At 36.6% G+C, this 16,328-nt stretch overlaps 1 protein-coding gene across 4 annotated transcripts in view; it reads right to left on the bottom strand.

The window, feature by feature from the left end:
- Positions 1-15,138, bottom strand: part of kazna (kazrin, periplakin interacting protein a) — a 47,824-nt gene extending 32,686 nt beyond the window's left edge. For 2 of the 4 annotated variants that reach the window (XM_067413662.1, XM_067413660.1), the window contains exon 1: positions 14,634-15,138. In XM_067413662.1, the coding sequence (XP_067269763.1) occupies positions 14,634-14,823 (190 nt within the window). In that variant the 5' untranslated portion in view covers positions 14,824-15,138. Of the gene's footprint in view, positions 1-3,907; positions 3,991-14,633 lie in introns of those variants that run through there. The other 2 variants (XM_067413659.1, XM_067413663.1) reach the window with 2 other exon arrangements.
- Positions 15,139-16,328: the final 1,190 nt, after the last annotated feature.

Genomic DNA, 16,328 nt, shown 5'->3' with positions numbered 1-16,328 from the left:
CTTCCTGTCTCTGTCTCTCTCACATGCTGAGTTTAACAGATAGATCAATGAAGAATGGATGGTGTTGTTTCCCAGACAAAGCGACCGAATCAAAATAAAAGAGAACGAGTGGAAGGAATGACATGTCAAACTAAGAAGAAGGAATGACATGTCAAACTAAGAAAAAAAAATGCAGCAGAATGAAACTTCAAACAACTAAACCTTTTAAATACATAATGTGAACATTTTTGTTCTTGTAAATCCTTGAAAAGACATCCTCTAAAGCATTACCATAAGCATCCTGTCGCCATGGGAACCAATTGGGATGACTAGAGGAAGGTTAAATACAGACGGTTGAGGATGTGAAGTTTGAAACATCTCATTCAGAGGTCAGAACTCTTCTGTCTCTGACAGAAAGTCTGGAGCTGAGTCAGGATATGACCAGGGGTTGCTTAGCAACTGATGCCAAGGTAACAGCACCCAAAACTCGTATGCCTGTTTCAGACAGAAGGTTGTCAGAGGGGCCTACATTTGGAAATATGAAACACCTGTAGTGAAAAATACTTTTTCAAGTTACATCAACTGAAAAAAGTTGAAATATCCTGAAATATCACTGAAATATCCCTGTTTCCAGATTTTTTTTAAAGTGGTCCCTTATTTTCACCAAAGCTGCATTTATTTGATCAAAATTACAGTAAAAGCAATAATACTGCAAAATATTACAACAATTTAAATCTATTGTTTTTTGTTAAAATATAAAATGTAATTTATTCTTGTGATGATAAAGCTGAAGTTTCAGCATCATTACTCCAGTCTTAAGTGTCACATGATCCTTCAGAAATCATTCTAAGATCATTGCTTAATATTGTCAATGTTGAAAGATTTTTTTTGCTGCTTAAAGGTCCCGTTCTTCGCGATTCCATCTTTCAAACTTTAGTTAGTGTGTAATGTTGCTGTTAGAGCATAAATAATACCTGTAAAATTATGAAGCTCAAAGTTCAATGCCAAGCGAGATATTTTATTTAACTTATAGAAGTTCCCTTTCAAAGCCTACAGCGAACGGCCGGTTTGGACTACACCGCTGCACTTCCTTCAGGAATGAAGTCACTAGAACCGTTTGTTGACTAACCCTCCGCCCACAAGAACACACAAAATAGGGGGCTTGGACTTGTTGCTCTCCCACGTGGAGAAGAGTGTGCATTCAGCGCTTGCATCTCCCCGTTATGTTAAGAGGCGGGACCTTTCCGGGCAAAGTGCGCTAAGCTGCTGTCCAATCACAACACGGGAAGCGCTGGCCCAATCAGAACTCGTTACGTGTTTCTGAAGGAGAGACTTCATAGAACAAGGAAATCATCAGGCCGTTTTTAGGACAGAGAAGACAGCGGTGTACAGATAAGTAAATTGCGTGAAAAATACAGTGTTTTTTTTACACGCGAAACATGAACTCATGTTATATAGCACACTGTAAACATAATCAAAGCTTCGAAAACACGCAAAGAACGGGACCTTTAAATCTAGTGGGTATGTTCTCTGTACAATCTCAAGAGAGACTCCCTGCTGTGTTGATAAATATTTAGTGTCTGTTCTACCGAGAAACCGGTTGACAGTAATGCCAGATATACTTTTTGTGTGTGTAAATAATGATTATACGCTGCCATTTAAAAGTTAAGGGTTAAGTAAGATTTAAAAAAAGAAAATTAAGACTAGGCATATTAAATATATATGAAAGAATATATATATATATATATATATATATATATATATATATATATATATAAAGAAATTAAATCAAAGATCTGTTTTATTCTCAAAGTCTTATAGTGACCGTAATATGTTAATATTAGCCAGGAGTTATGAATATGATCATCGGCGTCACTACCTTTTGATTGTAATATGCGCGTCATTTGCTCCCATTCATAAAAAACTCCTCTGTGGTCGTCATGAAGACACTCGACAAAACAACTTCCCTCAGGGCTTTTACTTAATTGATTCATGTGGGACCCAACTGTGTGATTCAACTTTTTTACCAGTGTATATAACAACAAACCAGTTAATTTAAATTGTAATAACATTTCCCAGTACTAATGTTTTTACTGTATTGTTGATCAAATAAATGCAGCCTTGATGAGATTAAGAGACTAATTTGAAAAACATTAGGCAAAATATTAAAACAGTCAGTTAAGAAAAAAATCCCTCAACAGTTAGATACTGAAACTCTATTTGTTTTATTGCTTGTTGTAATTTGTTGTAATTTCCAAATGTTTTTTTAAAGTGGGTTAATTCATGTTTAATTAATTGGAAAACACTTGAAAGATACCTGATTTTTCTATGTATTATTTATTAATAACTATCCATTTGCCTTATTATTAAACTTTTTAAATTGTTAAATTTTTCAATTGTATTTAACTGGCTATTTTATGAAAAAAGAAAGAAAAATTAATAATGCACTTACAATAGACTGTCGCTATTATAAAGCAAATGCAAAGAAAATCTAAAGAAACATTTGTATTTGCTTGTACAGAACAACAACAAAAGAAAGTTTAGAGGCACTTGAATTAAATAAGTTTGGCCCTTGAAATTACATACCTGAATAAATAAACCTATTCAATCAATTTCTAACCATGACTATATTCACAATGGTTAAATCAGTGTGCCACTTACGGGATTTGAGACTTTAAAGGAATACTAATGCAAATAAAAGGAAAAAGAAAATCTTTGCAGTGCCATAAGCAAGCAATTAAACCCACTGAATGTTCATAGAACACACACAAGTTAATAACAGGGATAGAAAGATCCGTTTAAACCGATCAGCTGAGGCTGTGCTGATGGCCTTGTACATTCCCTGAATGACAAGTGATCAATGTTGTTCTCACAGGCGTGTCTTCAGGCCTTCATCAAGCTGTTATGTGCTGCATTTGAATGCGCTGCAGCTTTTAATGTGTAGAGAGAGACCACCGTGAAAAATGTCAGTCAGTGCTTTTAATAAAGCCTTTAGCCTTTTTTAACCTCCTAGCTTTAATGCCACAACTCTGCCAACTCAATCTTCTCCTTGATCAGCATATGTGCAGACAGAGCGTTTTTCATCACAAATCCCAGCAAAATAATGTCCAGTGGCACGGCAATGATAAACACCTCTGGTTTATCAGTTTAAATACTGTAAATTTTAATTTTGATCCAGGACATCAAATCAGAAGCTGTATTTGAATTAAAGCCTGTTACTGCAGTGCAGAGTACAATGTCTGCGATCCAAAACTTATAATGCCTTTACCAAAAAAAATCCAGTTGCTCAGACAGAGTTTGACATCTAACTATAAACTCTTAAACCTCATTGATACTGCAGGCAGTGTACAGGGTATATTTCAGAAGCATATCATCTATATGAGTGCTGCAAATAGCAAAATTCTCTCTCTCTCTCTCTCTCTCTCTTTCTCTCTCTCTCTCTCTCTCTCTCTCTGGCTGGTAACCCCATCCAGTCGTTTTAATGCCAAACGGTAAACAGATATAAGGTCGCTCTCGACATCTGTGTTTAACATTATAGTGAACACTGGCAAACACCAGCACACACAAACTGCACCCTTACAACTCAAACATTAACACAAAAACGTTTATGATTTATCAACTACTAAACACGAAAATCTGCACCAAAATTTTTTTTAAACTCCATTTAAATCACACAGACACTCCCAAAGTCCCAAACTTTTCTACACAATAAAAGACAAACATAAGTGCATAATGTTACAACAGTAGAAAATAAATGGACTGAAAACGCATAAGATAAACATTTAAATGTGGCAGAAAATGCTGCACATTCAAATGTGGCTGATCAAATTACATGGCGAAGAGCAAAACTCACAGCTCTACAGGTTAGTAACTGTCACTGTGTGAATAACAACTAATGCATTTCCTCTCACACGAAGAAACAACTCACGTTTTTCGTCTGCTTTGTAGCCCAGCAAACGTGAAGATAAAAAGCGAGAGGCAAAACTGTCCTGTCAGCTCCTCCAGATCTTCCATACTAACAGAGCAGGTGGAACATGACACTGAAAGTGTGTTTGTGTGTGTGTGTGTGTGTGTGTGTGTGTGTGTGGGAGGGGGGATAAGAGTGAAGTGAGTTCATTGAGAAGTTTAAAGCTATGCTGCAAAGGTTGTACAGACTGCCCCCTTTACACCTTCTCACACACACCTTTCAAATAGATTCAACCCAATGTGTTATGCTGATATACACGTTAGTTTATAGCTGAAATTAACTCTCGACAAGCAACACATTTAAGTTTGAAAAATGCTTTAGAAAGGCACAATATGTAATATGTAAGCCACTAGAACAATGTTATATATTTTGTTGACTTGTATACTTGCATCATCTCAAATGTTTCCAATGTTTAAATCCAGAGAAATAAGCAATTTTAACTTTTAACTTTTTTAAATTTCCCTTTGTGTGTCTGTCATCACAATATTGCGGGTATGACATCATACCCGCGTTACCCTCGATTTAACCATGGAAACACCAAAGAAGCTTTAATAAATTGTGTTTTATTAGACAGGTGAGCAACTGTTTGGATACCTTTATCAACAGAAAACTATATGAAAATCGGTTGCATTTTTTTTTTACAGTATGTGCACTTATGTGTATACTTACAGTATTTACCTAAGAAAGTACTGGGTAATATAAGGTAACTGGTTAAGGATAAGTATAAGATATGTTTATGGTTATTACCTAGTTATTACCCATTTATTGTAATTACTATAATAAGGAAAAGAACTGTAAAATATCAGTGCTACCAGACAGTCTTCTTGATTTACCACAAGTACCATGTTTGTACCATGCCTCAGAGACAACACTATTTTGTCAAGTGGCTAACAGCATAATCAGAAAGAGCTTTAGTTATAGTAACAGTAACACAGCATTTTCTCTGCCATACAATAGGCCTATATTTAAAAATTAATTGCATGCCATTTAGCAACACAAATCATCTAGCTTTTATTTATAGTGACATTGAAAGTGACATGGCGTGAAGTATGGTAATACTCGGAATTTGTCCTCTGCATTTAACCTATCCAAGTTAGTGCACACACATTAGGAACAGTGAGTAGTGAACACACACATTGCAAGCCGTGAACACACAGGCAGAGCAGTGGGTTTGCTGTGGCTACCAAGGAGCAATTGGGGGTTCGGTGCCTTGCTTCTTTAATCATAATTCAGCAACTTTAATCATAAAATAAACCAACAAAATAACTAAAAGGAGCGGCCGACTGCACCATAGAAGCATAATAAAAGCTCCGGAGCTCCTCCATGGGACTTGGGTGTCGTGCAGGACCCACGGGTGTCTCTCATTAACATCTGCTCCACCGGCCTATTCCGCTCCCATGGCTCTCGGCCCTGCCCTGCTTCATACCATAGTAACGTTACTAAAACGAATACATTCTACCTGAGTCCCATCAAATTGCAAAACGCACATTGTTGCGTCCGGTGTAGACACGGCTAAATACTTTGGTATGACCCCCAAAAAAACATTTAGACAATAATACGTGATTTGTAAACAAATGTTGCATCGCATAACCAGCTCCATGTTTTCTGCTGCAGTTAAAACAAAAGACTTGGACTGGCTCATCATTTTTTGTCATTTTTGAGACATGCAAGTTGAAACCATTTACAATCCATAATTTGAGTCACACACTCAAGGCGAAATGTAATGCTCTTGAGGAGTAAACATCCCAATCACGGGCATTACAGCAGCAGGATGTGCAGGTGTCAGGTGACCTAAACACCTTCAGTTTGGTCATAGCCAAACATATCACCAACACAGCAGTAAAGATTTATGACTACAGTTCATCGGCTCAGGTACCAGTGGACAAAAAAAAGAAATGAAAGGAAAGGACACGGAGAGAGAAAACAGAGAGATAGACAGGGAGAGAAAGAAATGTGGTACGTGTCTGTCTCATTGCTCAATGGATGCCAACGGCAGAGTAGCAACAAAAGATAAAATTCGCTCAATTTGTCGTCTAATGATAGACTGTCACTTTCACAGAACTTCCCTTTGCAAAAAAAACAGGATCTATGTTCTATGATGCAGTGTTTAGGGGTCTTTAAAATCCTACACATCAATCCAGTAGAAAGCAATAATATTCTGGGTAGTTGTTGACTGAAGACAAGTTTTTGAATAGCTGATGCTGATATGTAGGAGACCAAAAGATGTTTTTGATTTGTTTTTGAAAGATGACTCTTATCTCTGTTCACAATGGCTGCATTTTTTTGATCACAAATAAAGTAAAAACAATTGTGAAATATTATTATTACTGAAAACTGAAGATATATTAGAATGCTTCTAATGCTTTGTCATCATTGTTTAGAATGTTCAGAATTAGCAAATTGTGATATTTAATTAATATAATTAATTATTGCTATGGTTTTACCCATATTTCTCCCCCTAAGTGTTCATGTGATTAAAGCTAGATAGTACGCCACTGGACTAGCAGTTGTTTTTTTTTATAAGATACCAACATAAACCAGATTTGTGCATTTGTCCTATTATCGTGTCTGACTATTGTGCATCTAACATAATGGTAAAAAAATTGCTATCCTACATGAGCAAACCATTGCACATTTTTGCACATTTCTGGAAATTACCACCACAATCAGTTATTTTGATCGCAGAAATAACCAAAAAATATTGTGAAATCCTGAAGGGACTTTATAGAAACCGTTCAAAAGATGTCTCACAAAGGCTGCATTTATTTGATCAAAAATACAGTAAAAAGATGTAATATTGTGAAATAGTATTATTAATGAAAATTTCTAGTTTAATATATATTTAGTTTTCTTATACTTTGTCTGCATTTTTTAGAATGTGCAGAATTAGCCACATAATATTTAAGGGACTACAATGTATATTGACACAAAATATTACAGACTGGTGGAAAGCTATAAAAAATAAATAAATAAATAAAAACCCAACACACACACACCATTCCGTGCTGGAAGCCTGCCAGTTTAATATATCATAAAATGTAATTTATTCCTGTGATGTTTCAGCATCATTACTCCAGTCTTGTCACATGATCCTTTAGAAATCATTCTAAAATGCTGATTGATGCTCAAGTTAAATTTCTTATTATTATTATTATCAATCTTGAAACATTAGCTTAATACTTTTTTAGAAACCGTGATGCATTTTCTTTCATGATTCTTTAATGAAAGCTCAGCAGAAAAGCATTTATTTGAAATACAAATCTTTTGTAACATTATAAATATCTTTACTTTCACTTTCGATCAATTTAATGCAGCCTTGCTGAATAAAATAATGAATTTATTTTTTTTAACTGACATCATACTTTGGAACAGGTAGTATATACGGTGGCTATAACTTAATTATACTAAATTAAATCTAAACAGAATTTCATTAACACTTATTTCACGCAATATTGATTCATTTCACTATGAAATTTATTTTCCATTAATCTCAATATTGTTAAATATCAGCTGGTTTACTAATGATGACATCACTAGCACATAAATAATTCTGTTCTTTGAAATCATGAATCAGTCTGAAAGGTCACAGTTGTGTTGTCATATTTGTGTTGAGCACACACATAATCACACTTTTCTTGAGGTAAAAGGGAGTGAATATCAGTAAGGTACAAGATTGTCTTTAACATAATAAGATAATAGTGCAGGGCACCATTATCAATAAAATAAAATAACGAGTCTGCATTATAAAGGTTAAAGTCACATTAAATTGCATTGCATCTATTTTCTAAATGCATGTAACTGATATTATTTTAAACGATTCAACCATGTATATGGATGCTTTATTATTTTTTTAAACAATGACCTTGTAATGTTTAATTAAAATGTCATAACCTGACTTCTGGAAGAAAAACAACAATAGACTTCTCTCTGAGCTGGACAATGACATCACAGTTTTCGGCAGAAGAAATAAACTAATTTAATAATTAATGACATTTACAAAGGAACGGAATAAACACTGAACTGACATCAAGAGAACAACGACTGCTGTACAGCCGAAAGGAATGTTTGCACCATTAAATATTTTTCCTGTTATAAATACTGTAAAGCTGTTTTGAAATGATCTGTACTGTTTAAAGCTCTATATAAATAAAAGGTGACGACTTGACTTAAAGTACATTTACACGACAGCAATGTACTAAAAGCGGAAGAAGAATTTCCCTTCGCGTTCTTTGCTTGCGGATGACAACGTTGTCAAAACGATTCCCGTCCACACGGATCCGTGAAAACGATTAAAAACTCTATTATGCTGCCAGGCCAGTAGTTGGCGACGTCACTTTGTAAAGAAAAACTACGCGTGTTTTTGTACACACGAAGATTATAATGGTATCGTTTTCAAAAGCTTGCACTTTGAAACCAGTTTTTAAAGGTTTGTGTTTTCAGGCCCCCAAAATGCACTTGTTGCGTAAAATGAACAGTCAAAATGCATGAAGAGTTTTCCAATTTTAACCGTTTCATGTAAACGACATTTGAGTGCAACGCCCAAATTTCAAATATCATTTATTTTTTGATAATCCATTACATTTGGAAGTCATAATATGGAACAAAAAATCTGTCGCTACTTCCATTTCATCACAGGCCAGGGGAAACATCTGTCAGCAGCACCATCAGAAATTCAAGTAGGATCAAATAAAGAGAGAGAATGAGGAGGTATAGATCATTTGAGAGCACATCCGACTCGTATGTCTAATAATATTAGATTAAAACCGAGCCGGAACTGTCTTTAACTTGATGGTTGTGATTTAGCCTGACCTTTAAATGCTGCTTTACTGCCATTTAAAGCCTTACATCATAAATTATGGTGATTCCTTTTGATCCAAGCATGGAAATGGTCTTTACGGGTGAGCTGAGCTCTTGACTGCTTCAATCCAGCTGCTTGATCTGGATATATGTCGAGATGTTTCATCTTCTGCCGTGCATTTAAATAAGGCAGTTCACACGTCTGAGGGATGAGGATCAGGATTGCTTTCAGCCGGCTCCCATCCCAGCACTCACACACACACAACACCTGTCTATAAACACACTCTTGCTGGGATACAAACAACTAGATTTATTTAGCGTTTTAATAATAGATAGACGCGCACGTATGGACAAACACCCTTATGAAAATATTATCACTTTTATACAACCCAACATAATCGACATCAGACGAGGTAATGACCCCCTTAATAGCTCATTAATGTCAGCAGGATAAACTAAAAGCATTGATCAGCTGGAGTGTGAGCAAGCGTATATATGGAGAGAAGGGAGAAAAGCTTTTAGCTGCATTATCAGTCCTCCCCTTTGTGATGTCATAATGAGAGGACATTGCCTAGCAACCCACACTGCTGCCTGGAGACCGATAGATGGGGAATTCGAACATGAACAGCCCCTATGACATAATCTAAAGATAAGCTCACCTTTGTGGAGCGAACCTTCTGTTGGTATTGCCTCTTAAAGCAGAATTAGGGAACACTTTAGTTAGAGCTCCTATGTATAATGCAATATATAAAAGTATTTTAATAGTTTTTTAAGCACCTTATACGCTGTAAAAAAAAATCTGGTCTCCAATTGAACATTGTCAAGTGACTGATCACATCTAAATTTTTCAGTTAGCCGGATTTAATTTGTGTTAAATAAATTGCATCAATTCACGGAATTTTAAAATTTAGATGTGATCAGTCACTAGAAAAATTTCAATTTGGACATTTCTTTTTTCAGTGTAATGCATTGTGTGATCTCATGAAGACCACAGTTAGAATACCTTTAGACCTTTAGTTAGTATAACGCTTTAAAATACATGAAAAACCACAAATTTATGAATTTGCTAATTTATGAAAAGACTACAATGTACTGTGCATTGTATAAATTCCTTTATAATGCATTATACATAAGGGCTTGAAGTAAAGTGTTAGCCAGAATTGCTACAGCAGTTACTTTGTTGGTGATTTATCAAACCTAGCTCATATTTGCTATTCTCAAATGTGTACGCAAGTGTAATTGAAAAGAAACAGAAACAACCAGTCTTCGGTTCATGCATGGCAGCCGACAGCTGTTACATCAAAACAATTATGCAGCCAGGCCATTAAGGCAATTTAGAAACATCAATATCACATAAGACAGATGTATGGCTGCCAAGTGCACTTAGACACATCCTTTGCTGGCCATAGTGGGAAAACTCTTTATGAACATCATCTTTAAGCAAATAAAATAACTCAAAACCCCATAACCCATAGTTAATGTAGATACTATGCCATAACTGAGAAAATAACTACAAGCAGACAAGTCTCTCTCTCTCTCTCTCTCTCTCTCTCTCTCTCTCTCTCTCTCTCTCTCTCTCTCTCTCTCTCTCTCTCTCTCTCTCTCTCTCTCTCTCTCTCTCTCTCTCTCTCTCTCTCTCTCTCTCTCTCTCTCTCTCTCTCTCTCTCTCTCTCTCTCTCTCTCTCTCTCTCTCTCTCTCTCTCTCTCTCTCTCTCTCTCTCTCTCTATGTGTGCGTGTGTTTATTTGTATGCGTTTAGCGTCTCATTCATTACCAGCAGGTCTTTGTAGGGCCATCTGCACTGCTGCTCTCTCTTCCAAGAGATAAATAAGCACTGTTCTCATCTACACTGACAGGCCTGTGTCTGGGCACATGTGTCCGTGTTATTTTCCATCTTGATAAGTCATTATTTTGTCAATACACATGTCCTGCATTCTGACATGTGGCAAAATGACACAAGCAACAACAAAGTCCTCGATTAGCTGATAGAACAGCTTGGGAAGACTGAAATACTGTGGCTTAACGGGCACTAGCAACATCAAGGTCATGGGTTTGATTCCCAGGAAACATGTAATGATAAAACGCATAGACTTGAATGCGTTCTAAATTGCTTTGGATAAAAGCATCTGCAAAAAAATTGTGCATTTAAATAAATTGCATCAAGTAACTTGGCAAGCCAAACCCAAGGCAGAAAAGTGCCTTTCCTGGAGTGGATGTGGGACATTAGACACAAGATCACAATCTGCTGAGCTCTCAATGAAGTGCTGAATGAAATCAGAGAGAGCTGCGGGCAAGAGCCTCATAGTGATGATGCCCTGAGTGTCAGGATTCATCTGCAGTCATAAGACGGATTTCTACTGAGGAATAGAAAGACTAATGTTCTTTTTATATGCGTTATAGAAGTAATTTTATAGCAGTAATGCATAATGTACAGTTGCCAGCATAATCAAAAAATAAACATCCTGTGATGTACATACTGAAGCGGTTTGTTTTGCAGTAAATACTGGCTGACTGTACATTTTACCATTTATAATATAAATAAATAAATAAATCAGCAGACATTAAATAATTGGGTGGAACAGACAAGGGTCAAATACACAGTTTAGTGATCGTTGCATAAAATGCATAAACGCAAATTATTTACACTTAAGAGGTTTGTTCACTATGAATAATGCATTTCACTAAAACTGTCAACTAACTCTTTCCTTTTTTGTTTAAAAAAAAGTTAATCAAAAAAGGTTGATCATTTTCACTAAAACTTAATGGCCCATAAAATATTTTGTTGTATGAATATCTGAGCATGCAATATATATCAAAAGAAAGAGCAGACCCTCTGCTTTTTAAACAACAACCCCCCATACCCCTGAACTTCCCTTCAGCTTCAAGCATTCCTTTTTTTATAAACTCTTGAATATGGGTACGTTTAATTAAAAAAGCATCATGTTGAACAAAAGACTACATCCAGATCAGAACGATGATCAAACAGATGGAGTAGATTGAGTCCATCAACACCCCTAATGCTTGCTCCTATAGCTCACCCTGGGTTGACAATCCATTCAGTAACATTAGAAAGTTTTGATTTATATGTTTTTTATGTTGATGATCACGTTATTTTACATCTGCATCTGCTTACATACAATAGTTCGTTTTTTAGCTTCTTCTTCGCCTGTGTTTTGAGACCCATCTTTTTAATGGTCTTCGCCTGCTTGTTTGGTGCGCACCAGGGTTCGGACAGCAGCGTTCACATTATGTTCAAATGAACCGCACTAACCAAGCAATCGCACCCGGGTTCGACAAGTGCGACAAGTGCGAAACATGACAAGTGTATACAGTGGCGTAGCCCCAAATTTTGGGCCCTGGGTACAAACCCAACTCTTGCTGGGCCCCCCGTACCAAATACCATAGTGATACTAATGTGTGGGGAACTGCATTTTTATCATAAAAAAAACACTTATAAATGTAAACAAAATAAGCCACACTCTGATTAATGTATATGTATGTATAGAAAACTGACTTCTAAGGGCCCCCCTGCCTTGGGCCCTGGGTACTGGGTACCCTTTACCCCCCCAGTCCGACGCCCTGAGTGTATACGCACACCCTAAATGCAGATTATCTGTCATTCTTACTACTTTGAGTAAAGATAAAGGAAGGTGCAAGATTTTTTTTTTACAAATGTTTGTTACATCAGTCATTCAAGTTAGTGCCGTTATCGAAACAGTTCCCAAATGTGACCGCAAATAAATTAGAAACACACATTGGTCTGTTGATGGACAGACCTTCAAAAAGGTAAAATAATTAACTGAAAACCATATATGTTAGTGCTGATGGTGAGGATTTACAGCTGCAACATCTCATAATGTACCTAATCATGAGTAGTGTATTACTGAGAAATGTCCTGCTTAAGTCATCCTTGCGATTGAGGATCGGGTTGAATAAGTTCTTGTAATGTTTCATCATCGGACTAGCGCTCTGATTGATATGGTAAAATCAACCATCTTTACTGTTTTTATAGTGTGTACAATCGCTGAGGAAGCCTCAGCTGAAGTTCAGTTATGGTAATGTACGATTAGCTTCTGACAAGCGCTGTAAGCGGTAGAAGTGTTTTAATTTTAAAATTAAAATTAGCAGCCTAAGAAATAGCATAATTGGAACACTTTAAAGGTCCCATTCTTTGCGATTTCATCTTTCAAACTTTAGTTAGTGTGAAATGTTGCTGTTAGAGCATAAATAATACCTGTAAAATTATAATGCTCAAAGTTCAATGCCAAGCGAGATATTTCATTTAACAGAAGTTCCCTTTCAAAGCCTACAGCGAATGGACGGTTTGGACTACACCGCTGCACTTCCTGCTGTAATGACGTCACTGGAACCGTTTGTTGACTAACCCTCCGCCCACAAGTACACGCAAAATAGGGGGCGTGGTCTTGTTGCTCTCCCACGTAGAGAAGAGCACATTCAGCGCTTGCATCTCCCCGTTATGGTTAGACCTTTCTGGGCAAAGTGCGCTAAGCTGCTGTCCAATCACAACACGGGAAGCGCTGGCCCAATCAGAACTCATTACGTATTTCTGAAGGCGGGACTTCATAGAACAAGGAAATCATCAGGCCGTTTTTAGGACAGAGGAAACAGCGCTGTACAGGTAAGTAAATTGTGTGAAAAATACTGTTTTTTTACACGCGAAACATGAACTCATGTTATATAGCACATTGTAAACATAATCAAAGCTTCGAAAACACGCGAAGAACGGGCCCTTTAAAACATTTTTTACAGGGCAAGCTGAATTCATTCTCATCAAAACATACACACAGAATAACCTTGTATTGTGTAACCTTGTATGAAAGTATAAATTGATGGCTGCATGTTTGTATGGTAAGCTCAACTGTCACTTCAGGGCACATTAAATGCATCAGCAATTATCTGAGATTGTTGAGTAATTATAGAAATCACAATCGGGATTCATCATTGTGTCCTTAAGCACAGCCCCAGGGTGGCTCTGGCATACAGTAGGTTACTTTAGATAAAAAAAAGCATCTGTTAAATGTTATGACCCACAACAGGGTGTCCACTCCACCCAGTGAGCGCAGGTGGATCTAAAACAGAGAATCACTCTGAACACCCGAGAGACTCAAAACCAAAGCCATACCAAGCTACAACCACACAGCTTACAGACAATCAGAAGGCTGACCGATCAATCAATGGCTACAACAGCAAACAGAATGGCAGGAGAGCCATATATGCTCTCTCTTCTGTAGTGTGGTACACTTAGTCTGACAGCGTTAATGGAAAATGAAATGAAGGGCCATTTCCTGAAACACGAGCCGTGCTCGATTACATTACTTGGGTTCTCTGTAAAACAGTTTCTCTTGTGGACATCTTGTTTAAGCAAGAGAAATATCTAAAATGCCACTAAAAGTTATAATGGCCAGATGCTCAAAACATTGGGGTGACATTTGGTATTTTTGGATTGGTAGCATTTCATAATATCCAGTCTTGTGTTTTTGACAATGTATAATTTAAATTAACTGATTCAATTGTTTTTAGAAGAAGATAAAAAAAAGCCTTCAAAAAGGTAAAATAATTAACTGAAAACCATTTGCAGTGAGGCAAATAACAAAAAGTTTATTTCTGCTAATGAACAAACACTCTTTCTCGTATAACAAACACAAACACACAACCATCATGTCCTAATACTTTCTTAACAAAAATTTATAATAAGTAAAATATTCATAACCTACTACTACAACTCTCCTGAAACACCCCAGCTGTCTGTCAGTGAGGAAACTGAAAACAGAATCACCTCATACTAACCCACTAGAGAGTTTGTAGCTATTCCTTCCATTCACTCGAAGGTCACACAGGTAAGATATATGGTCACTGGTGCGGTTCCTTACCGTGGTGGTTCTGTTGTTGTTGTTGTTGCTGCTGATGTTCTTGCGGTTCGCCTGGTTCTTCCAGCTCGCCGAGTTCCGCCAGTCTGTGACCGGTGGCTGTCAGCTCCGCGCGCAGGTTCGCCACCTCCTGCTTCGCGCACTGGATCGCGCCATCGATCCGCTGCGCGAGCTGCTTATTCTCGTCCATCATTCTCCGGATCTTCGCCTGCGGGGAGAATCCACAGAACCCACGGAGCGTGTCATATCGCCTACTGCATCATAAGCACACTAAAACCCCATTCAGTCCTTCTGCTTTCTTTTATAAGCTCAGAAATCCCCAAAAATCCACAAGATGAAAATGGATATTCAGAGTCCCATTCTGTCCAGTGTTTGGATGTGGCTGTCAGGGAGAAAGATAAACAGTGAGAGACAGAAGCTTTGGAGAGAATGAAACAGCGTGCTTCACTAAACGAATCTTTCCGCCGCGCGCTCTCGTGGAAAGAGTTGAACGCACAAGAGACGCCAAGCGGCTCTTTAAGCGGACTGTACCATCTGAGGAAGAGAAAAGGAGGGCACCCCGTTAAAAGAACATCACATTTGCATAATAAACTTACGAATTAACAATCTATTTATTTATTTATTTATTTAACAATATAGGTATATAATTTCAAATAAATGAAAGTACACAACTAAATAGATAAACACATTTATTTAATTCAGGTTGATTGGGACACTTTATTTATTTACCTATTTTTTTTTACTTTAAATAGTTTTAATATGTAAATGAGAAATTAAAAAACGTTGGTATAAAACAGCTAAAAATAATAAAGCAATATTACTCACCAAATAGATAACTTTCAATTCAGAAAACAGATTATTCTGCTGTTCTTTAGGTCTCTTATAATAAGTATAGCCTATTGCAATATTGCAACTTTATCTGGTATATAGGAGTCTGTCTGTTATGTCAAAAACAAAGTTGTTTAATCAACTAAAAATCTGTTAAAAAATTGTATGTCAGCTCCTTGAGAAGCTTTATGATTCAGCTTATTATAACAACTTGTTAAGGCTGGCTAATAATATGGTTTCTGACCCTAATCATGTCCTACACAAATAGTTTGTATTATTAATCGGAGGTACAGAGTGCCAAGATTCAACAAAGGGAGGCTGAAACACTCTTTTGTGTATCAGGCTACCTTAGAGTTAAAAAAAATTATTTATAAATTCACAGTATGGAGAAAGTGGATTAAGTGTATGCCGATGTTTAATGTGGGTTGTTGTGATACTGTTGTGAAGGAAAATGTCAGACTTGTCTGACAATAAAGATAAAGTGTATATCATATCATCATTTATCATCAATCAATAAATTGTTTTCCCTCCTTAAAAGCCCATATAAATAAATATAATTTTTGATAGATTAATTTCCAAATAATTGTCTATATCACATTTATTTTACGTGGATATAGGTCTGTTTGACTGAGTAAATGCAGAGGAGACAAATAAAAAATGTAAACTATTTGTGAGGACATTTGAAGTGTTCCTCAATGTTTGAGAGGCTCATAAATCTGCCAAATTATGTCCATCTTTAAATCTAATAATGTGAGTTGGTTTCTGTGAGGGTTAAAGTAGGATATAGTAAATGTTATTAATCTGAAACATGAAAAATATTGCATCTAGAGAGACCCTCTAGAGAGTGAAAGAGCATATGTTTTGTTCTAA

The sequence above is a fragment of the Pseudorasbora parva genome, chromosome 13 (genome assembly GCF_024679245.1).
Source record: "Pseudorasbora parva isolate DD20220531a chromosome 13, ASM2467924v1, whole genome shotgun sequence".
Lineage (NCBI taxonomy): Eukaryota > Metazoa > Chordata > Actinopteri > Cypriniformes > Gobionidae > Pseudorasbora > Pseudorasbora parva.
The sequence above is the reverse complement of the archived record's forward strand: the minus strand, read 5'-3'. Positions and strand labels throughout refer to the sequence as shown.